The sequence below is a fragment of the Microtus pennsylvanicus genome, chromosome 7 (genome assembly GCF_037038515.1).
Source record: "Microtus pennsylvanicus isolate mMicPen1 chromosome 7, mMicPen1.hap1, whole genome shotgun sequence".
Classification (NCBI taxonomy): Eukaryota; Metazoa; Chordata; class Mammalia; order Rodentia; family Cricetidae; genus Microtus; species Microtus pennsylvanicus.
Genome location: NC_134585.1, coordinates 20,106,588 through 20,129,597, shown reverse-complemented (window position 1 = coordinate 20,129,597; position 23,010 = coordinate 20,106,588). Strand labels below are relative to the sequence as shown.

Sequence of the window (23,010 nt, the reverse complement as noted above, 5' to 3'; positions counted from 1 at the left end):
AAGTCACTTGATGCTGCATTATCGTTAGAGAGCATCTTTCTCTTTAGGACTGGTCAGGGCTATGCTGAGTGGAAACTGAAAGCTAATACCAGCACTGAAAACTAGATGCGAGAGGGTTGGGGTCTAGACAGATTTTCTAGGAAGTGTCTGGGGGAAAAAATACTCAGAATGAGAAAGACCCCTGAAGAATACTATGAACAGATTCAATATGCTTGAATGGTATAGTCAGTTTCTAATTTCAGAATAATTTCCCTCACACATGTGCTAAAGTGTAAAGAAACATCTAATAAGACTTAACACTTCAAAGTCATTAAGTAACTAATTAACTAATGAATCCACAGAACAGCTCTCTGAGATCTGTATTCAGTATATACCAATTCACAGATCTTGTGTTGTTTAGGAACTCTTGTAGCTCTTCCCGTCTCTGTTCTTCTCTGAAGATGAATTAGTTAGTATATGTCTCCATTGCAGGACACATATCAGCTTTCTCTCTGTAGAGAGGGGAGCTTGGTGCTGCTCTATGACATAAATTTTCAAATAGCCAAATAACTCTGGGACTTTGTCTAGCAGTTTGGGTTCCAAGTTTCAAATATTCTTTGACCTCTGTTACATTTTATTTGCCTTGAGGAGAAATGAAATTCCATGCCTCTGCTGACGTATAGAAGGGGGCTCAATAGATGCCAAATGGAATTCGTTTGCATTGTGCCTTAGTTTTTGTTTTGTTTTGTTTTTGCTGTGGCATGTACTGTAACAAAAACAACTCAAGGGACAGAGGGTTTATTTTAGTTCACACTTCAAGACAGTCCATTGTGGTATGGAAGTAGATACCTGAAGGAACTTGTCACAACATGTTCTTAATGAAGACATAGAAGAGGGATGTATGCGTGATGTTGCTTAGAGCCTATTTCACTTCTACACTCCAGGATCCCAGGTAGGGAATGGTGCTCCCATACCAGGTGAATCTTCCCACCCAATTAAGGCAATTGATGTAACTCTCCCACAGGTACGGAAAGGCCCATCTCTCATATGATTCCCAATCGTCTAGATAACAATTAACACTAACCACTGCAGACGTCTTTCGAGAGTTTGCTCTTGCATAATATAGTCATCATCTCACACCGAGCTTTCAAACTTTAAATATTAATATTGTGATGTGCCTCTCCAAATGCCTACATTGGTTTTATGGCAGAAATCCGCAACCATCATTTACTTTTGAAGTGCTGAGGAGATGATTCAGTAATGGGTACTTGCTGGCAACAACAAAGGTGCTTACTGACAGACACAGAAACCTGGGCATGATCCTGGAGACTGACATGATGGAAGGGGAGAACTGATTACTGCAAATTGTCCTCTGACCTCCACACAGATACATACATGCATGGATGCACACGCACACACAGACACAGACACACATGGAAAATAGTCAACGAGGTGGTGAATTCTCCCAGCCATTTGACTGATGTTAGTAGAAAGAAGAGTGAGTTTGGAGAAGATGCCGCATGTCAATGATTTTGGACACAATTGACAGCAGGGGGGACTTGGGCTGCAGGAAAAGACAGCAGGAGGATGAAGCTCTATGGGGGGTCGGAAGGATGAGAGAGGGAGGAAGTTTCTCCGGTGATGCTGATTAAGTGGAGATGGTACCTGAGTAGAAACCACACCAGCTTTAGGGTCTTTCTTTGGTGCTAAGCAAAACTACCACAGATTAAGGAATCTATTAACGTGCGTTTGCAGGGCGCTTTCAAGTTGTTGGAAGACACCTCTCAGGGTGGAGGTGATGACTGATCAGCGAACCCCAGGGACATTTAGTCATCACGGCAGATTGCTGAACTGGCAAATAAGTGTTTAAATCAGGCCTTCCACCTTGCCACTCAAATCAGCTTGCTGTTACGTGTGAACACCCAGTGAGAGCGGGCAAAGGTTTCACTTAACACCTGCTGAGCCCACATGCTAACTTTATCTCTGTTTATCCTCAGAATTGTCTTGGGTTGTGAAGTGGTATCTTCCAGATGACCAAACAGTTGCCATACCATGTCATTAGCCTAACCGAACCCAAAGCTGGGCTTGACTTCAGCTCTCTGCAACACCAGGGGATAAAAGCAACTCTTCCGGGCAGTGATTTGATCGGTGTGCCTTTAAATGTCTACAGGTCTCGTCTGTGCGATGGTGACTCTGCAAATACCGATAGGCTGATTTCAGAAGCCCTTGCATATAAAAACCACTTCTGTCTTTTTAATTCTTTTCCCCTCTTGATTGCCCTCGCCAGCCCCCTCTTTGAGCCATGCTCTGACTCACTCAGCTTGAATTCTGGCTGGCACGGCCAGTGCAGTCAAGGCTGCAGCTGTTGCCATCCCCCCTCTCCCCGGCTCATCTTGAGGTCTGCAAATGAGCCTTGCAGACTGATACTGTGTTCTGCAGTTTATTTGACAAATCGCTTTTGTGGCCTTTGAGTTTCCATAGAACTCATAAATCCCCGCAGCCGATGGAGGCTGGTTATCAGATTCAAATTCCATACATGTGGAAGTAAAGAGGTGAGGATCCTTGCATTCAGAGTGGACCCCCACCCTTCGGATTTATCTGCGAATGATACATAAAACTACCCCTAGAGCAACTAGAATATTCTCCTGCTGGTGCCTTCCTGCAAACGACTTCTCCCCTTCTGTCATAAATCATGTTAGCATCTTTTAAAATGTGTCTGAGAAATGCATTTGGTGTTTCCAGTGCTGGGCTTTAGTGGGCTGAATTGCGTTGGGGCAGTCTGTTTGCCTCATCACGTTCTGGGTGACATTGGAGTAAAATGGGAACTCCGGCCATTCAGCTGCGGGCTCTAAGGAAGCCCGTTGTAACTGTGCATTTTAATGAACTGAATCAGCTGAGGAAATGTCTCCACTGTGGTGTAGCTGTCTGCCTCATGAAGCACCTCCCCGCACACACAGAGGACTTCTTTTTCTTAAACTGTCTTTCCTCCATGCTTGTGAAGAGTTCGGTGTTTTTTTGTTTTCTCTCCTTTCCCCTTAAATTACAGGTGGAGAAAGGCTTAGTGACCTCTAAAACCCAGGAGCAAGCTTGGTTGCATTCTTTACAGCACTTGGCGCTAAAACATAGCTGCGGTAGCGTTCATGTTATCCCTGGGACACGCAGCAACAGTTAGGGGCCCAAGTCATTCTGTCATGTCCCCAGAGAGGGCATCTTCACTTGGGAACATTTGAAAAAGGAATGGGAGACCAGACAGGGCTTCTTCTCTTTCCTTAAACTCATCAGCGGGCCACGGTGAGCTCAGCCAACAAAATGGGATTCATTTAACCATTTCCCATTTTTTATTTTTGCACAGTATATTGTTATATCTTAAGACTGAGTTGACTCTGAGGACATAGTTGTGGTTAAAGATGTGTGTACAGATCTCATCGCTGGGATATTATTTGAGGGCCTCCCCTAGAAACCTGCTGAGTGTTTCCAGAATATTTTTTGCCTCTATGACTGGCTACAGGTTAGTTAAGCACCTCCTTCTTTCATTATATTGCTTTCAGGTATTTCATGCAAAATCGTTCCATTGAAAGGAGATTAATGCAAAATCCAGAACAATGTTCTGCGTGCACTCAGGATGCTCAGGGGCCCTCTACCTGACTGAGTTAGTCCCAGGGTAGTTTATTACTGAAAATAAAAATGGTTATAAAATCCAGCCATTCCCGTCCTTCCTCTTCTTTAACATGGTTGCAAAAGGTTTTAAGAATTTAACACAATAATAGTGTAGACACTGGGACTGTCCGAAGCAAGAGAGACATGGATTTAAAAGGATGAGATGGTTGTACTAGAACCTTCCGATGGACAGGACAAGACAGGCAGAGTGAAGCTTGTATTGGAAGATTTTAAATTAGTTTAGCTTGGAATTACAGGTAGACAGCGGCAAGAAAACACACTGTGGGGCTCTTGGAGATTTTTTACGGCCATACGTGTTTATGAATAAAGATTTCATTACAACCTTCCCATTACAGATGTCTCAAAGTGTCCCTAAGATCAATCTGTTCTGTTGACGGCAACTTTTACCACAGTCCCGAACCTGAGCATCACCTCACATAGAAAATAAAAGCCTATATGTCTATCCCGTCTTACAAGCCATAACTCAAACATGGCTTAACATAGAATAGGGAAAATGTAGTTTCTACTCTGAATTAAGCTGCAATTTACAAAATTACAGTTTTTCATTTAGAGCCTCAAAGATCTTGAATACAAATAGAATATTTTGCTCTCTATTTCAGTAAATTATTAGACTGTATCATTTTAATTATTGGTTTTCTAAGAGTTTAAACATTGTTACTGTTTCCCTTTTATTAGGATCTAAAGGTCCATGTTCGAGTTGTGTAGATAAGTTTATAAATAGGGTTGGATAGATGACAAGCAGGAAAACACCTAATGTGGAGGTGAGAAAGAAGAGATTCAGGAGGGAGTCAGGGAGTCAGGGACGAATGGAATGGAGAGGATGAAGCCAAGTGCAGGCCTTGGATCCCATGTGATTCGCATGCTTTCTGCACAGTTGATTTTTTTTTTCTGAGATGAAGACAATGATGAGCACCACCATGGGTCTGTAAGATTTGGTACCTCCAACTGTATAGTTCTTTGAAAACAGGTGTGATCAGAGAGTTGAGACCCTGCAGCCTAGCCCCTGGGGGGAGGTAGGGCTCCCCCTTTGAATGGGAAGAGAGGTGAGGACTCAGGATGAGCCCAAAGCAGGAGCTACACAAAAACCTAGATAAAGAGCCATCTAAACTCAAGACCAGAGGACATGCTCCAGGAACAGGTGGTCCAAGAGAAGTCAGGAACCCCGCCTCCACTAAAACAAAGTGGAGTAATTAAAATAAAATACTATTCATCGAGTTTTTAAATGCTGTTTTTCACTCTCAAATACTGTGGAAAACAGTCAAAGTCCTGAGAACTATCTTAAAGAAAAGCCACTGTCTGATCATTCCCATTATAGGAACAATTTTACAACTGAATGCCCCAGTGATAAAATGGAATATTATATGCATCAGAATAGGATATATCTCATATATAATATATTGTAAATCTGTGTTTATATGTAAAATAATTCTAATACTGATGCAATTAGTCTTCCAAAGACCTGGTATTTGTTCTGAGTTGTTTGTAACAGTGCTTTAGCACAGTGGCCAGAAAAATCTGCACCAACAAACACTGCAAGAATTAAGAAAAGAAGATCTGTTTGCTCAGAATATTTGCAAACACTTTAAGAACTCAAGCAGCCTGTGACATGGTTTCTGTTACAGGTTTAAAGTACAGAGAACAGGGGACAGTGAGACCGGAAGGGGTGTGGAGTAAGTAGAAGTTGGCTGTGTCCTAAAAGGGCTGAGATGATGCTGAGATGATGGGGACCTGAGAAGGAGGAAAGGCGTTTCTCACAGAGGAAAGTTCAGCTCATGAGCAGGAGCAGGGAGATAGCAAAGCACAGGATGCTTCATGAACCAGCTTGTATGGGGGGGGGGGTAGGGGGAGGTCCCAACATATGAAGGTGGAGGGTTTTGAGTTTAAAGGAAATCTCATTCCAATTAAAACTATTTTGGGATATGACTATTAAGCTGCCCAAGTGTGCTTAGATATTAAAGAACATGAAGAAAGGAGGGAGTCCTGATTATGTGTCAAGTCTGTGCTGGGCTTTTTTTTTTTTTTTTATCATCCTGGAGTACTATCTTTTGACTATCCAATAAAGTAATACACGATGTACGGTATAAAAAAACACATAAACAATTTTTAAAAACATGCTGACTTTTGGCCCTTCTGCGACTGTTCCATGATGGTTTTTTTTTATCTTTTATACATATTTTTAAACAAAGGAGCTGAAAGTCACAGCCACATAGTTATTATGTATCAGAACAAGATTTCAAAGGAGCTGTTGAAGGCTCTGTAGCCCGTGTTCCAAGCTGCCTCTTCTGGGAGGGGGGTGGAGTGGAGGGAAGGTATAAAATGTTAATCCAATGAGTGAATCTCTCAAACATGGCTCAATGGGTAAGGACTGATAATTTACCTGCCCTGGGTTCTTCCGTTGAGAAGGCAGGTGGAGGCATCTCTGAGGGATGATTGAAAAGGAATGTCTGTGAACCCATTTTCTCCGTGAAGCGTCTTCCTCAATCCTTTCCTTAGTCATCCTGCCCATGGCTACTCTTGGCACACACCTTCCTACCGTAAGCTAAGACCGGAGTTCGTCTTTTTGGATTCTTGGATGGCATATTTGCTCCGGATCTGGGACGAGACATTTAGTCAGGCGTGTGGACCTACTGGGGGAGGGATTTCAGTGCAGAGGGCGCAGATGATCTCTTTAAATAGAGAAACCCAGGGCGGTCTAGAAGACAGAGGGTAGATATGCCACACCTGACTCTAGGGTGCACGGAGACAAGAGCCCAGGCTCTGGAACATTTCAGCTGTGACACAGACCAAACAACGGAAACCTCTCTCAAGTGGGGGAGGGGGAGGGAGGCGAGACTCAGATACAGGATTCCAGTGACAACCCTGGAGGCCAAGTCAGTCGTCAAGAGGGTTAGATCCAGAATGCGCATCACTGGGGTTACGTTTGAAGTGAAATATTGATAAGAGTCTGTAGACTAGTATGAAATTCCACCAAGAACTTTCCTTTTTAATTTACAGCTACCCTGATGGCTTTGCATTTTAGTATAAACTAATAAAGACCCCACACATCAGCGTGTATTAGACCATAAAAATGAGCAGAGTAGAGCCCATAAAAGTATATGTAGAATTTTACATTTTACTACTCAGTCCTCCCTATAAAAAATAATAAAAGGACTAAGTGCACGCTGCCCTTTCATAACGCGAATAGGATGGCGTGAACGCCAGAGGCTGGGAAGAATGCAAGACTGGCAGATTAACATTTAGTTAGCGGTCAGAAAGACCATGTACAAGTCCCTGGAAATCATGTACCAAGAGGTGAAGGTGTATAACTTGGGTTATAATGCCCTGTTTGAATGGGATAGGGGTTACCATAAGGAAAAGCTATAAAGTAGAACAAGTGTAAGATAGATTTATATGATATGGACCTTTTAGCATCATCTTCTACCAGATGATAAGCTTGGTGGATGACAAAATACATTTATAATATGGCTTCTGCCGTATCACACATTTAAAAAAATACTCTATAATTCCCAAGCTTCGGATGTTGCCTTGACTCCCAAAGGGCATAAGGCAGTACACAAACAAAACAGTCATACTTTGCACTTTAAATTTTTGTGCAAGGTGGACAAAGCCTTTCCCTAGATCAACACTGACGTCAGAGAGCATTGTTTGTGTTGCAGCTGTTATCACAGTTGGGGTTAGCTTTCGCTGCTGTAATCCTATCATCTCTGAGTCTTTAAGGCTACTGCCTTGTCCAACAGCGTAGAATATATGCAGGTCTCTTTAATGCTCTTGCTGACATTCTGATTAATGGCATACCAGGTAGAAACCGAACGTGTGAGAGATCAATATTAATGGCAAGGAAAACTGTAAGTGAAACAGTCAGATGGAGCCACAAAATCCACAGGATGCTAATATTTAGCTTCCCACACCCACTGCCAGACGGGTCTTCCCAGTTGGCCAATAAACTGCAGCAACAAGAACGCTGAGTAAGGATTTATATTTAAACAAAGCCCTATGCTTTTTGATGGAAAAGTAGAAGAAATAATGAATCTTTGGCAGAAATTGCCTTTGCTGAATGTATGTAGAAGTTGCTTTATTGTTCAATATGTAAGCCCCAAACCCCACTTTTCCTTCCTAAGAAAGCAAAATTCTGGTTATTGATGCTGTTAGCTGATGAAATACAGCTGACGCCTTCTACACCTAAAGTCCTTTATTCCTGGTTTTGAGTTAGTTGCTTGGGTAGGCAAAGAGCTTCAGTGTTTGTGAGGCTCGTAATTCACTTGTATCTTCTTACTTTTCTCCCACTGAAAATCAGAAAGCCCTGTAGAGGTGTTGAGCAGGATGTAGAGAAAGAGGGAAGGGCCATTTGGCTTCCATATGTAACAGTTAGTGATTTATGTAACATTTAAGGTAAATGCATCCTCTACTGGATAACTGGTGCTCTCTTTAGGAGAAGGATTCATATGCCGAAACCAAGTTTTGTGTGCACGTGATGGCGGAACAGTGGGCTCTTTCACACAAAGGGAGCAGCAAGCTAAGAGTGAGAGACAAAAGCAGAGAGTGTCCTTGGGGGAAGCCCGGAAAATAATAAGAAAACACAGAGAACTCTCAGGAAGTGATTGATTTCTATTTCAGAACTTGCTGGGCAGTTCTGTTTCCCCTCACCCCTGAGATAGGCCATACTGATCATAGAGTCCCTGCCTTTAGGTTGTAGTTGTAACAGAGATGCTCTCTGATTGCTCTTTTGCTGTGACCTAGACATCCCTTTATTTCTGTTCCTGGGTGCTCCTTGCAAGATCTGGAGCGCTAACCCAGGAACGTTCACCTGCCACTCTAGGAAAGTTAGCCAGTTCGCATTTCTTAAATCTCTCTTTGTTCCCTAGCTGTGTCACAGGAGCTCAGCCAGCAAAGAGAAAGTTCATGTTAACTTAAATGGTAAGAGTTTTGGAATCCCATTCACTAACCACATACTTGAAGAGATGACCAGTCTCCAATGGTGGAGAGAGAACTGGGATTGTGGCCTTTCTTTGATTAATTATTTAATTTGCAGAAATAAAATTAATAAAAGAAATCTAGTTATATGCTCCCTTTTAAAAAACTGTCTTGGTTTCCAATGGTCATAGTTACTAGTAAAGGAAAAGCGTTCCTGGCTCTAGGGTTCAAAGCTTCTGTCAGGTTGAATGGGATGGAGATCAGGATGTCAGCGTCTATGGCCCACGTAGCAAGAGGTGCTGATGTTGTAGAGCACATGGGCTGTCCCAGCACTGCTCAGAAGTAGGCCATCTCGCCACACTAGTGGATTTGTCAGTTCAAAGTCAATAGACTCAGTGATGCTGTGGGGGGTGGGGTGGGGGGAAGGCAAGCAGACTCGATGAGGAAAGCCTCTGGCCTGACTTGAGATGCAAATAAAATTTTGATTGATTTTGGTAAGTTTTTGACTCAGGATTCTCGGTTTTGTATTTCTGTGTTGATTATATATAACACATCTATCTACCTATCTATATACATAATATGATTATCGATAAAAATCATAGCTTTTCTTTTATCCCCTGAGCTGGATATAAAGTAACTCAACATAAAGAATCTTTATCTTTTTGGGAGTCAAAGGTGTAAGTTCTAGATTCCTTGGTACAAAGTTCTTTTACTTTTTGACCCGCACAAAACATAGAACAGCAGTAAACAGCTGGAACATCTCACTAAGTGATGTGTCAAAAACAACGAAAGAAACAAACCAACAGGGATCATTGAGGAAAAGAACTTTTGACATTCACTTTTCCCAAAACCGCGAGCAGTCATTAGTGCAAGCCAGTCTGTGTGTGGGCGTCTTCCAAATTTGAAAAGTTGAGAAATGTACCTGAGTTGACTTAGCAAATGTCAGAGAAAATGGAAGTAGGCCTTAATTTCTAGACTTTCTATTTTGTCATGCACAGCTGTGATATCTTTTCCCCATGTGAAATACAATTAACTTATAGTTTCCTTTTGTAGGATTCTTATCACAGTCTATCCAATTATCCAAAACCACCAATGATTTTGGAGGCTAAGTAAAATTCAGGTCCAGTTTGTTTGACTCCTATGGCTAAGGAGATGGTGACTTTCACTTATCTGTAGAGGGTGATGGTGTTTGGTTAATGTTTATGAGCTATTTACCACACACTATTTAATACACAGGTATTCTGTTTCTTTTATGATGTTTGGTTTTCAAATTTGCTGGTAGTATTTTTCCAGCCAGGGTTTGTCCTAAATGCCCATTGTTTTTAACATCTGAAGGTGCCCAGGGTTAGCTACAGCTCTGGATCCTTATTAGAACCCTGAGAAAAAAAACAAAAAAAGAAGAAGCTCTTGGCGTTAGAATTTTTTTATTTATCATGGCTCAGTTCTCATTTATTGTGCATGGAACTCATTCTGCCTTCAGCGAATTGGGCTAGGACTCCTAGCCGATGCTTGCCTAATCCACATTTTAAGTAAGCAATTTGTGTTCTCATATTGGTAAATGTCAAAGGAAGAGATGCTCCGAGCACCTACAGCATCCCAACATCCCCTGCCAAAGCTGTGAATGTGACGCTGCATTCTTCTTCCCCAGAAGGAGAGCATAATTTCATTATCCATGAATCATCGCCTCTTAGACTGTACCATCCTTGTCAGAGAGCCTAATAGCACCACTGTTTAGCTAGCTGCAAAGGAGGGAGGGAGGAGGAGGGAGAAAGCCCCGGGGACGAAGCACAGGTCACTGACATGATCAACAAACTGGAGCAGTTCACATGCCTGAGAGGAGGCCTCCCTCTCTGGATATAGCCTGCCATATCTACTGACCAGCAGGAATCGATCCTGAGTCTCTGGATAGCAATATGGGCATCTGTCTCCCCAGCCTAAGTTACCCTGTTTCCTGATCCTGACCATGAACAATAATAAGACTCAAAGAAGATCTCAAAGACTATGTTGGCTAATATTGATGAATACAGAAGCTTAAATCACTTATCTATTTTTTTAATTGCATTACTGTTTGTTTTGTGTCTTTGGCACGGATTTCCAGCTCTCAATGACAGTTTTATGAGTTTTCTTTCCGTTATCACTGAGAAAATAAGCAAGCATACATAACTTTGATAATAGCCATGATAATTATACTTCACAGGAAAGCTAACACTAAGTAAAATGCACAGAACAGAGGAACCTGTGCTGCCAATAAGTTCACAAAAGAAAAAAAGACAAAAAACAAAACAAAACAAAAAAATCCCTAAAAATGTTTGAACCATTGTGGTTACTGGAATCAGCCACTAGAGGTCAGTGCTACTCTATAGAAATCAGCATTGCCACCATATAGTTAGGTAGTTGACTCACCAAACCAAGTTTTTTTTTTTGGTTTTTTTTTTTGTTTTTTTTTTTTTAAAGGTTGAAAAATCATTGGGGAGATGTCATGTCAACATCCTTGGAAGGTACAAAGTCATTTAAAACGAATATATCTTGCATAACATTGTAAAAGTCTCTGACTCAGAGCCTCTGTGCTGCTTCCACACCTTGTGTGGGGAGCTTGATAACTACATGAAAAAACAAGCACAAATCACAAAACACCAACATTCGGTTCCAAAGACTAAACTCCATTTGCCTTCTGTTTTCAGGAAGCTATAAAGGTCTGAGACCCGTTTCTGCATCCATGCGCCTCCATGGCGCAGCTCAACAGGTCAGGCCACGCGTGTCGGTTTCTCCTTTTAGAGGGAGACTGGGCAGCTCACGTAAATTTGCAATAGAAAAAAAAATGGCAAGGATTCTTCTGCAATATGAAGTACATTTTAAAGACTTCTAGAAATAAATCCATGGTATAAGGTGTGGAAGTGCCATGGGGCAGACACAGGACAGTAACTTCTGACCAGCTTACCAGCTGGCTTTCTCAAGTGGCAATGGTATAGGAACAGCTCTCTAACCAGGGGCGCCACAGACGGGTTCTCGGGGCATTGTGACAGCTGGAAAGAAGAGTCCTTTACAAAGGAGAGACATGTGTTTAAAACTTTTTCCCTTGTAACTTCATGCCCTGAATCAAAATGTGATATGTCATTTCTAAGGCATTTCGTTAGGTTTCTTATCAGCCAGTAAATCTCTAAGGGAGGCATTAAAATGCACAGCCTTCAAAATGTTGCTCATTCATTTAATCTCACCATCAGCTTTACACACCAAGTGGCTTTGAATCTTAGAAATACTTTCGATACAGCAAACGTGTTTCATATATCTTGGCGACATCACAGCATTTATGATTTGAAAAAAAATTAAAAATATATATAGCTGTCAGTTTGCCTTGACAAGATGTGTTTGTCTTCCATGATAAATAAGGCAGAGGGTCAAGTCAAGGAATAGAAATGGGCTTTTTTTCCCACTTCAACAGTGCATTTAATTAATACAGTCATCTTCATAGTACAGATAAAAATGAGGCTGACCAAAGGAAAAAAAATAGATGGAATATGAATTTACTGACAGTATAGAGAAAAATGTAAAATTACAATTTCAACAACAACCGTCTCCGTAAGTTCGGTCACCCAGCTCATGAGACTGTAAGATCTATCTGCATTATCAATCCACTGGGACTCTGTAGCATTTGTCATTAATAAATGTATACTCAGTGGTTAGCCATGAGTATACTGTGCTTGCAATGCTCTTTTGAGCTGGCACCTGGTTTCATCAAAGTACCTAGAGAAATTTGCTTAAAATATTGCCTTTCCTCAATTGCTAATAGAAGTATGGTTTTAATAATCCGGATTCCTTGCTATTATATTTCATATTGACTTGTCTAGATTTTCCCTCTCAGCCTATGGAAGACCTCCATACCCTATAAAAATAGCCATTCACTTTGTCTTTGCGATTATTATTTTTAACTATTATTTGGCAGTAACTGTTTTGAAATAATAGGGATATGATCAAAGACATGAGGCCTGGCCAGTCATATGGTGAACCATCCTTAATATAAAAGTCATTATGGAATAGTCCTAGACTAAAACTGTTCATCTGGGGGGGGGCAAAAGGGGGTGACAGAATAAATATATTTTCCCAAACCTCATAAATACATAGGGTGTGGTATCCGTGCTGCAGTTAGTAGACTTTCACCAGAGACATAAAAACATGCATGCAGCTTGCAGGCTGCCAGGCAGGTGCTGCACAGAATCGTACTGACGGATGAGTTACAATACAGAGGAACACAGGGACACAGCGATGTCAACAACAGCAAAGCAAAGGCAAACTGTCACAGTGTCAGTCTCTTTTCCCTCCAGGCTTGGTCGGATGCCTGTATCAAGGTGGTAGCAGGAGCATCCTTTCCAGGGATGCTGCAGAAGGATGTACAGACATCTGAATGAACTGCCAGTCATCAGGGGCCTGGTGTGTGTAGCACACATCACAGGACACTACAGGACAGCCTCACAAGCCCTGAACCGGACAGCCCAGAGCTCAGGAGCTATTAACTACACAGGGGCGGGGGGTCTCAGAAAATAAGCTTCAGGGAGACATCCCGGGAAGATCCCAGCCATACGTGTGAGAGGGTGATTTCCGTCAGCAAGCCTTATCTCTGAACTCCCTCCTTTCTAGTGGCCAGACTGCTTCCTCCCATATGCCTAGCTAATGGTCTGGTTGTGTAACCAATCAACATGTTTAGGGAACACACAGGCTGGAGGAAATTGATAGTGAGTCCCTTAGTTTGATTTTACAAGGATGGGGATATCAGAAAAAGCTGCCAGTCTCAAACTTCATGCACTCACTGTCCTTGTGTTTTGCAGCCATCTGCTTTAACCCTTTGACACCTGTCCCGGTGCTTGCCTTGTAATTCCCAACCCCCTGGAAACTGCCCAGGGACCTGCTTTAATCCACCACCCTCTGGGATAGTTTTCTGGGGTTTTCTCATTCCCAGTCTCTATTGCATGCCACAATAAATCCTCTCCTCAGATTCACTCGACCCCCCTCCAAGGCCCTGGGATCCTTTCTCTCTCTCTCTCTCTCTCTCTCTCTCTCTCTCTCTCTCTCTCTCTCTCTCTCTCTCTCTCTCTCTCTCTCTTCCGGATTTGCCAATGAACTGCAAAACACCTAAAGCTGAAGATTTGACCCTCCCAGATGGAGAATAAGATCAGATGTGGGGACCACACAGGAAAAGAAGTTGTTTTTTTGTTTTTTTTTCTGGAAACCAATGTGATGTTAATGAAATCCATAAAAGGGGCTCATCCAATAGGCATGGTGTTAAGCCAGAGTTTCAGCTTCATATTGATTATGGTATTTAAATTTCAATGGGTTGATTATTTATGGAAGGAAAACGACCCAGTATTATGAACACACTCTCAGAGACAGGGAAGGCCCTTGCCAGCACAGTGAGGGGGGAGGGAGAGGGGGAGGGGCACCGTGTTCCCTTGATCGTCAGCGGAGTTCAATAAAGCACCACTTATTTTCCCAGCTTTTAAGAGCGCTCCCTCTCTCTCTCTCTCTCTCTCTCTCTCTCTCTCTCTCTCTCTCTCTCTCTCTCTCTCTCTCTCTCTCTCTCTCTCTCTCTCTCTCTCTCTCTCTCTCCCTCGCTCTCTGATTTGTTTTGTTTGGAAATCGCAATGGTTCATACCTCACATTCCCTGGAGCCTGACTTGCTATAGGTGCAGGGTCCCGTTCCGTTCAGCAGCATCTCGCTGGTCTCCGTGTTGGTGGGTTTATAATCTACATAAAATTCCTGGGTGCCAGGAGTCATTTGCTTGAGCGATTGCCGTTTCTTCTTCCGGTGCCTTCGCATGAGGGAGCGCTGCTGCAGCTGCTTCATGCTGGCGGGGTACCGCTTCCAGGACACGTACATCACCAAGAGGATGACCAGCACCGACAGGAAAAGGGCAACGCTGCCCGCGATGATCTTATGGAAGGAGATGTGCTCCGTGTCCACATCTGTCTCTGGGCTGGGTTCCGTAGCTCCCACCGTGGGGGGCAGCGGAGGCTTGCTCTCGTGCTTCGGCCTGGGGAGCTTGGGCTTAAACGTGGGCTTGGGGAGCGCCCTGGCTAGGTCAAACCTCTCGGTGGTGCTTTTGCCACAGATGCTGTAGTTCTTCACTGCCTCGATCACGTTGACCCCCTGCAGCTCTTTGGGACTGGCGCAGATAATTGTATTCTCTCTCAGCCCTTTAAAACTTTTCAGCCAGTTTACCAGGGAACAGATATTCCTGCTGCATTCCCATATATTCCCAGCAAGACTGATGTCATTGAGAGAGATCCAAGAATCCAGAATCTCTTGACCAATAAATGTGAGCTTGTTGGAATCCAGGTTGAGGCGCTGCAGGTTGGGGACGCACTGGAAGACACTGGGTCCACTGAAGGCTTCGATCTCATTCCCAGATAGGTCAAGCCTCTGTAGGGAACTCCAAGTCCAGGACATGGTTTGCCCTATGACACTGATTTTATTCCACTGCATGTACAAGTTCTGAAGGCTTACCAACCTTGGGAAAAGCGCCAGGTTGAGCTTGGAAAATTGATTGTGCTCCAGGTGAAGTTCTTTGAGCCTGATCATGCCCGCAAAGACGTTCCTGGCTAAACTTCGGATCCTGTTATAGCCCAGGTCCAGAAGTTCCAGGTTGCGACAGTCTTGGAAGATCCGCACCGGGATGGTTCTCAGGGAGTTGGAGCGGAGGTGTAAACTCAGCAGCTTCCTCAAGCCCCGGAACTGTTCAGATCCCAGAGAATGGAGCTGATTATAGGACAGATCCAAGTTCCGCAAATTGGTCACAGGTCTGAAGGTGTTGTTAAGAAAATAAGAGATCCTGTTGGAACTCAGAATCAACTCTTTGAGCCTGCGTATCCCATTGAAAGCATTCTCGTCAATATTGCTGATATGGTTATGGTCAAGGTAGAGCCAGGTGAGCTGGTTGAGCCCTTTGAATTGATTATACTTAAGTTTTTGGAGGCTGTTGTAGCGAAGGGATAAGCCCAAGCAACCGGCTGATATGCTTGAAGGGATCTCCTGCAGTTTCTGAGATTCACAGTAGACCATTTTGCCTTCGCACCTACAACCCTTAGGGCATCCTCGTTCAGCAGAGGAAAGCATTGTCAGTAAAACAGTGGGGGCCAGAACCGCTGCTACCGCCGATCCGCGCAGTAGCCTGATTACATTGAAACCTGGAAAGAAAAATAACTTAGAAAAGTTATCCCCCCAAAAGGAACGCATTAAGTAAAAAGCAAGCAAAACTAGCCATCGATTTCCGTATTCAGAAATGTAAACACTTAGCACCAAATATCATCTTTGCAGTCTAAGGATACTGTATATTTTTAATAGTTAAACAAGGAAATATGTCCACTGATTATCAAATTTATAGTCTTAGACCAGAGAAAGATAATCTTTAAAACAATTAAAACAGAATTATTATAGACTTATGAGATTTTTTTTCCATTTTTTTTAAGAAGGAATGAAGAAAATGACAAAACATACCCATCCTTTGTATTGTTCAAAGGCCGTCCTTAGGTCTTTTGCTTTGGCTTAGGGGCCGCCTGCATGACAGCCCCTGTCAGCTGCAGTGTAGTGAGTCAGGGCTCGCTGACACCCAGGAAGAAAAATTGGACCCCTTGGGAGATGGACCGATTTTGGAACATTATTCTTTACCAGCCATGCAGAACACTCCAAGAACAAATAAATCCCAACACCGCATTCGCAGCAAAACAGCCGAGTCTTCCTAGGTAATAGGATCTTCATGGATATTACGTTTTTGCATCTTTACAGTGTGTGTGTGTGTGTGTGTGTGTGTGTGTGTGTGTGTGTGTGTGCGCGCGCGCGCGCGCGTGCGTGTATGTTAAAAAAAAACTGGCTTCTACAATTTCTTCTCAAAACCCATGATGTATTCCTCTAGGCAACGTGGGGCTACCTGTACTGCCACATCTGTATTCCATAGCCCGGCGGTCGGTCCCGTGGCGGTGAGCACCCAGTTCAGCCACGGAGCTGTGTTGGAGCCCAGAAGGCAGGAGAGCCCGGTTCCGCGCACACGCTCAGCTCACTCCTGCAGACTGTCATTCTGAAAGCTGCTCGGACTGTTGCTTCAGTTTCAGTGAATGCAGTCTTATGTAAAGCTGCCCCCAGTGGTGAGCAACACTATGGGCATGTGCAGAGCTGGCTCTCTTTTATCTTGCAAATGAGCAGGCTCTGCTGGAAAATGAATGATTCTTTCTGGGTGGCTCAATAGGAAGTGAATGGTCAACGTAATCAATAACCAGCAGCGTTTTCCGTGATTTCCAAGTCTTGTCTTACAATTTGGCAACGTCTGTACTGTCTGCGACTGCTGAATCGCCAAACATGTGCTTCCCAGAGTTGTTTTTTTTTTCTAGAGCTTGATGTTAAGTTCACCGATCCAATGTCAATTTTTCTTAACCCTCAGTGTAGGCTTTGAGCTGAAATTTATAAAACGAATTATTGAGCTCTCCCCAAAGCTGCATCAAGAGCATGTCTGCCTGACCTCTTGGAGTTCCAGGGATTATATTATGCAAGGTGTCTCAGGACGCCGGACTGCGTCGGCTTTACAATAGAGAGGATGACTAATGACACGCAAATTAATAGGTCTAATGGCTTTTCTGATTTTCCCACAAAAGATGTAATTGGTTTAATGGCTTATGACTGGGCTTGTTTTGGTCGCTGTGGGCTTTTTTTTTCTTTTTAAATCACGAGAGAAATGAACCTTTTTTAGTGATAGTATTAGAATCCAAAGATCATTTGGTCCCTAGTTTATTGATGTTGCTTCTATTTATTGCACTAATAATATTTATCTAGCGCTTTCCAAGTTCTTTAAATGAATGGATCATCCTGTTTTAGCTTTCTTTTTTTTTTTAAAAAAAAAAATTCTTTTCTTTTTTTTTAGAGATTTTTACGTATGTTGGTGTTTTGCCTACGTGTATGTCTCTGTGAAGTTGCTAGATACCCTGGGAATTGGAGTTACAAACAATTGTGAGATGCCACGTGGGTGCTGGGAATTGAACCTGGGTCCTCTGGAAGAGCAGTCAGTGCTCTTAACCACTGAGTCATCTCTCCAGACCCCTGTTTTATCTTTCAACAATAGCAGTGTGCAGGTCCCACTGCAATCTACATTTCAAAGGTGAAGGACCTTTGGGTCTCAAAGCGGCCACCAGCTCAAGGCTCTGGAATACAGCAAGCCTTGAAGAACCAAGTCTGTCTTAGCTGCCTCTCAGCCACTAGTTCCTTTTCACTGGCATTTCTGTTTGCACTGAATCCAGTGAGAATAAGGTGAAGGGAGGACGGTAGTGAGGCTGTACAAAGGGCATTCTTGTTCTCTAGAGTGGGACCTGTGAGTTTCCTTAGTCTTAGAGCAAGAGGGAAGCAAGGGCTAGTCTCCTGATTCAGAACACCAATCCTTGCTAGATTTGTCAGCTGTGTTACCCTGAGCAGCTCGCTCACCATCTCTGTGCTTCAGTTTTCTTGCCTGTAAAATGGATGTGAGGGTAAAATTACTTCATAGGTGTATTTTGAGTATTAAGTTATATTTTTGCTTTTGAATGTGATATTGGGGATTGAACGTAGGGCCCTGGGCTATATAACCTCACCCCATGCTATCTTAATATCTTAAAGTGCGAAGTTCACTGTATGTCACATAAGTCGAATAAATATTAGCTGCGTGCTGATGTTGCTTTTTAATATTGAATATTGGCTGCATTAACAGTCTGAAACTCACAAAGAACTACTTTAGCGAGTAGTCTTTTATATTATATTCCATGAGAAAAGTTCTTGTCTCTTCATCATCTCCATTTTCTTTTAGAAATGGTTTTAGCTCTATAGACTATGTCTAATAACTAGCTCTGATTGTTAGTTCTATATACTATGTCTAATAACTAGCTCTGATTGTTAGTTCTATATACTATGTCTAATAACTAGCTCTGATTGTTCCTCTACCCCAAAGCAAAGCATAGTACCTGCTCTATAGAGTTTGCCATTTTCTAAAAATGAGTATTGTTATTTAAAATACTTGCTTTGTTTATTTTAGGTAAGTTGGTTGCATGTCAAAGAGGGGCCACTATGATATTAGCCAAGGGTGAACACTTTGGTCAATATGATAATCAAAGAGGCCACGAACATAGGCCACTCCCTTGGGTGTTCTGCTATTGACGGTGTAGTGATTACTTTAAACTTTTATATGTTGTGAGTATATCTAAGGCACTCAGACAGCTTATCAAAAACATTTCATTTCCCAAGATTCTGATTCAAGGAGAAAGAGAAGGTTTTACTTTTTTTATTGAGAATTTATTACATGCCTACATTGCATTTTGATCAAATTTACAGTTGCGCCCCTAACTCTTCTAATCCTGCTCAATTCAATTTCCTATGCTCATGTTCTCCCTCTCTTCCCTCTCCGCTTTGTAAACCACTGAGCCTACTTAATGCTGCCCATATGTACGTGGGTGTAAGTTCATTTACGGAGGAATGGAAAAAGGAAGTTTTCTCCTTGGTGTTGGCCACAGAGGGTGTATTTTTGATGGACGAGGCTGTGTAAAAAACTCACTAAAAAGGAGTGAACAGTAACAAGTGCTCTCTCAATAGGAGAGAGAATGCAGAGATCTGATACTGACTTGTAACCTCCAAGAGGTCACATTTTGTCTCTCGGTTATTTTAACATAACAGTGCTTGGCACCTTTCAGAGCCAAACTATATTTAGTCAGAAAACACAATAGGCATACTATAAGCTTATGATGTAACAGCAGTCTTTTTATATTATAAAATTTGCTGAGATTTTTTATTATGTGTTTTTGGTAATATGTATTAATTATGCATAGCTTAATGCTAACATTTTTATACTTGTACGTGATGTCTTACACTCTCTTCACCCTGTTACTCTCTCTTTGGAACATAGTTCCTTATTTCCCTCTTTGGGCCATCATTGAGCTCTGACAAATACATCATACATGAGGCCCTGAGGAGCTCAGGAAAGCCAGTCCCATTCCTACGTCTCCTGGGGGAAGTGGATAAACACATCCGTGATGTTCAAAACAAAGCCACACAGTTGTACCCAGTTTACTGACTGTTCCCCTCGGTCTCCCACCAGATGCCAAGGAGCCTCAGTACCAGAGTGCTAGCAGGTCGGGAGGGCCCAAGTCTCTAGAAGGAGCGATATATGCATTGGTACCTATACACACTTCTTGTTGAGTTTCTAGATTTCCCCTATTAGTAAGATCAGAAATAACTTCAGGGAAAGTATTTTAAATGATGTGTAGGAAAGGTGGGAGGAAATGAAATGATTAGCAGGTCCTCATTCTTCCTGGGGACATCTTGTCTTCGTAGTTGGACTGTAAGCTTCACAGGAACAGTAAATATGCTTTTAAACATTCCAGTCAGCACAGTACAGAAGGATAACGCCGAGTCTTTATTATCTAACATCCCAAATGGGACTTCACAACTTGCATGTCTCAAAAAAGCCTACAGGGAATCATATTTATAGCTTCTTTCTCATTTCTCTGCGTTTTGAAAGCCTCTGATTTTCCTGCTCACCCTTCCTGCTTCACACTGCGAAGTCGGTATGAAGACGTCGCTCTTGGCTAACAGCTGCACAAGGCCATTCACTTATCCCTGCGCCTCATACCCTTGTGACAGAAAGCACAGAGGGGGCCAGGGGGAAATAATTATCTCATGTGGCTTTTCACGGGACAAATACGCATAGATTATTTATATAAATATCATTGTCTTGTATTATACATCTTGTCCTTAATTTTCAAGAACTTCTTTTTTGATATATTGACTTTACGTCTTGCTACATGGTTCTGATCTCAAGCTCCTTCCCTGGGTCTTAAATTGGTATTTCCTCTCAGTGCTGACCACCTGTCTATTTCTCAGAGCTATTCTTGTCCTTCTTGCACTGAGGCACTGTGAGGTCCCTTCTTTGGCATCAGCTCTTAGGCTGGCATCGCTCTAGGTGTGTCCTAGTTCAAAGACGGAAAATTATCAATGAGGCTATTTGAAAAAAAAAAAAATCCCAAACGGGGAAGAACAATTTGAAGCCATGCTAATCACTTAAGGCTGTGGAAATTATTGTAAAGACACCAAGTAGTCACTCAAAGGGGGAAAATGCTATGTTATAGACAATTTTACTGATCTTCTGGTATGTTTTTCAAGGTTTATCCTCTTTTACTTGTTGAATGCCACCAGCTGATTGTTTCTGTCTTGCCTTTCAACACAGGCAAAATTATGCCCCATTACGGACTTAGAATCCTCCTTTGAAACTGTCACCACAGAAGGGACTAACCCATAAACTACCCAACAACTTAACTTTTCCCAATGCACCTCAGGCCTTATGATTTACACAATTCTAAAACATGGTGTCATCTATATAAACACCTTTTTGCTGCACTTACATTAACTTTGAATAGCTGAACATATTCTGTTTAAATGGAGCAAACAAATCAAGTGGCTCCATATAATGCCAAATTTTGGGCCAATATGAAGCCAGATTGCCAAATATAAAGGAGCGAAAAAAATGCATTTGAAATCGGATATCTTCAGGATATCTGTCTTTAAAGATTTCATTGATTTAGCAATGAAATAGCATGAATACCATTATGTACTAGACACTGTTCCAAATATATAGACGCTGGTGTGTAAAATAAAGGTCTGTGCTGTATGAAACTTGCATTTTAAACGAATGAAACAACTTTAATGTCAACAAAGGTAGGGTATTATTCATGCTAGGCTTTGAATCTGAAATGCCCCCATAGGCTCATATTTTGAGTACAAGTTTCCTGATTAGTATTGCTGTGAAACCTCTGAGAAATGAGACTTGTTCCATAAATGGAGGCTCCTAGATTTAGGCCCTTGAAGGCTGTAGCCCACTTTTTACTTCTGTCCACTCTTCTTTCTAGCCCGTTATGCTATGATGAACCTCTGCCACAGGGTTCCCTGACATAAAGTCCATAATACCTTCCCCCACCAGATGGTTTGACACCCTTTGAACACGTGAATCAAAGTAAACGTTTTCTCTTAGAAATTGTACTGTGCAGGTATTTTGTCCCAGTAGGGTGAATGAAGTTAACGTGACTATGTTATTTGGACCTTGGAAGAAAGAGAATTATAAGGATGATTGGGTGTATAAGAAAATAGATATAATTTTTAAAAGGATGTTTAAAGATACTAGGGAATGGCTTCAGCAAATTAAGGGAAGAGATGGGCTTGTTCGACTTAAGAAGAGTGAAGAATAGCTAATGCAAAGTCTCAAGCTGAAAATAGATCATGTGTTTGATGAGCTTCAAGGAGCACAGTCTGTCTAGAGCCAAGATGAGAGCTCTAAAGACTTTAGAGATGAAGCCACAGAGATCGTAGGTGCTGGATTATGGAGCGATGTTTGTACTCTTGTAAGAATATTAGTTTTCCTTTGGAATGATGGCACTCCCTCACACCCCGGAACTGACATACTAAAAATGTTGTAAACTAAGGGATCATTTCTTTGGGTTGAAGGCTTTCATCCTTACCAAGTATGAAGTCCCTATCTCCAGTGTGATGGTATTTAGACACAGAGACTTATAACATCATGAAGTTGGGGCACTTGTGATAAGGTTCATGGGATTATAAAGATGAGGAGAGGAATAGATGTATTCCTTCTCTCCAGGAGAATAAATCTGTCTACATGCTGTTATTAAGGCTCTATCTAGAAGTCAGATCTGGTACATATTCGAGGTCTTTGAACTGTGAGAAATGGAAGACTGTTGTTTGTACTGCATGCGACGTTTTGTTACTCTAGCTTATATGGGCTAAGATGATTACCCTTGGTCTTGTTATTGCAACAGGGGTCAGGACAGAAGCCAATAAGGAGACTCTCACAAGTCAAGGAGAAAGGTGGTGGCCTTGAGCCAGTGTAGTAGCAGAAGTGGTTGAATTTGTATATATTTTAGACAAAACAAAAATGATTAAAGATGGGTTAGAAGTAGAACTATGAAATAATGAGAGAAATTACAGATGGATCCTTAGTTTTATTTTTTAAAAGATTTCTTTCTTTTAAGAAAAAAAAAATGTGAGCATGCGTGTCTGTGTGGGTGCAGGTAGCCAGACAGCCAGAAGAGGGCGTCAGGTGCCCTGGATCTGGAGCTGTGTAGTGGTGGTTGTGACCTTCCTGACATGGTCCACTGAAGAACAGCAAGCACTCTCAGTTACTGATCCTCCTCTCCTCTCCCCAACTCTGTAGTTTTACAGGCTCAGCAACCTGGAGGATACTGAGCCACCAGTGCCTTTTACAGACCCTGTTTCAGAAGTAAGATTTTTAGTTCTAAAACTGTGTATTTTGCTTCATATTATATTTGCTTTTGAGGCGAGATCTTACTATGCGTGTGATTTAGAATGGTCTTGAGCTCAAATTCTCCTGCCTCAACCTTGCAATTGTTCAGATTCCAAGTAGGTTCTACCAATCACAG

General features: G+C 42.2%; 2 protein-coding genes across 5 annotated transcripts in view; one reads left to right on the top strand and one right to left on the bottom strand.

Moving 5' to 3' along the window:
* Positions 1–16,682, bottom strand: part of Lrrtm3 (leucine rich repeat transmembrane neuronal 3) — a 169,941-nt gene extending 153,259 nt beyond the window's left edge. Inside the window, exons 1-2 of the mRNA XM_075980080.1 lie at positions 16,055–16,682; positions 14,213–15,744 (exon numbers count right to left, since the gene is read on the bottom strand). Coding sequence (XP_075836195.1) covers positions 14,213–15,744; positions 16,055–16,058 — 1,536 coding nt within the window. The 5' untranslated portion in view covers positions 16,059–16,682. The remainder of the gene's footprint in view (positions 1–14,212; positions 15,745–16,054) is intronic.
* Ctnna3 (catenin alpha 3) overlaps positions 1–23,010 on the top strand; it is a 1,278,003-nt gene that overhangs the window by 512,695 nt on the left and 742,298 nt on the right. The gene's annotated exons all lie outside the window — the stretch shown is intronic.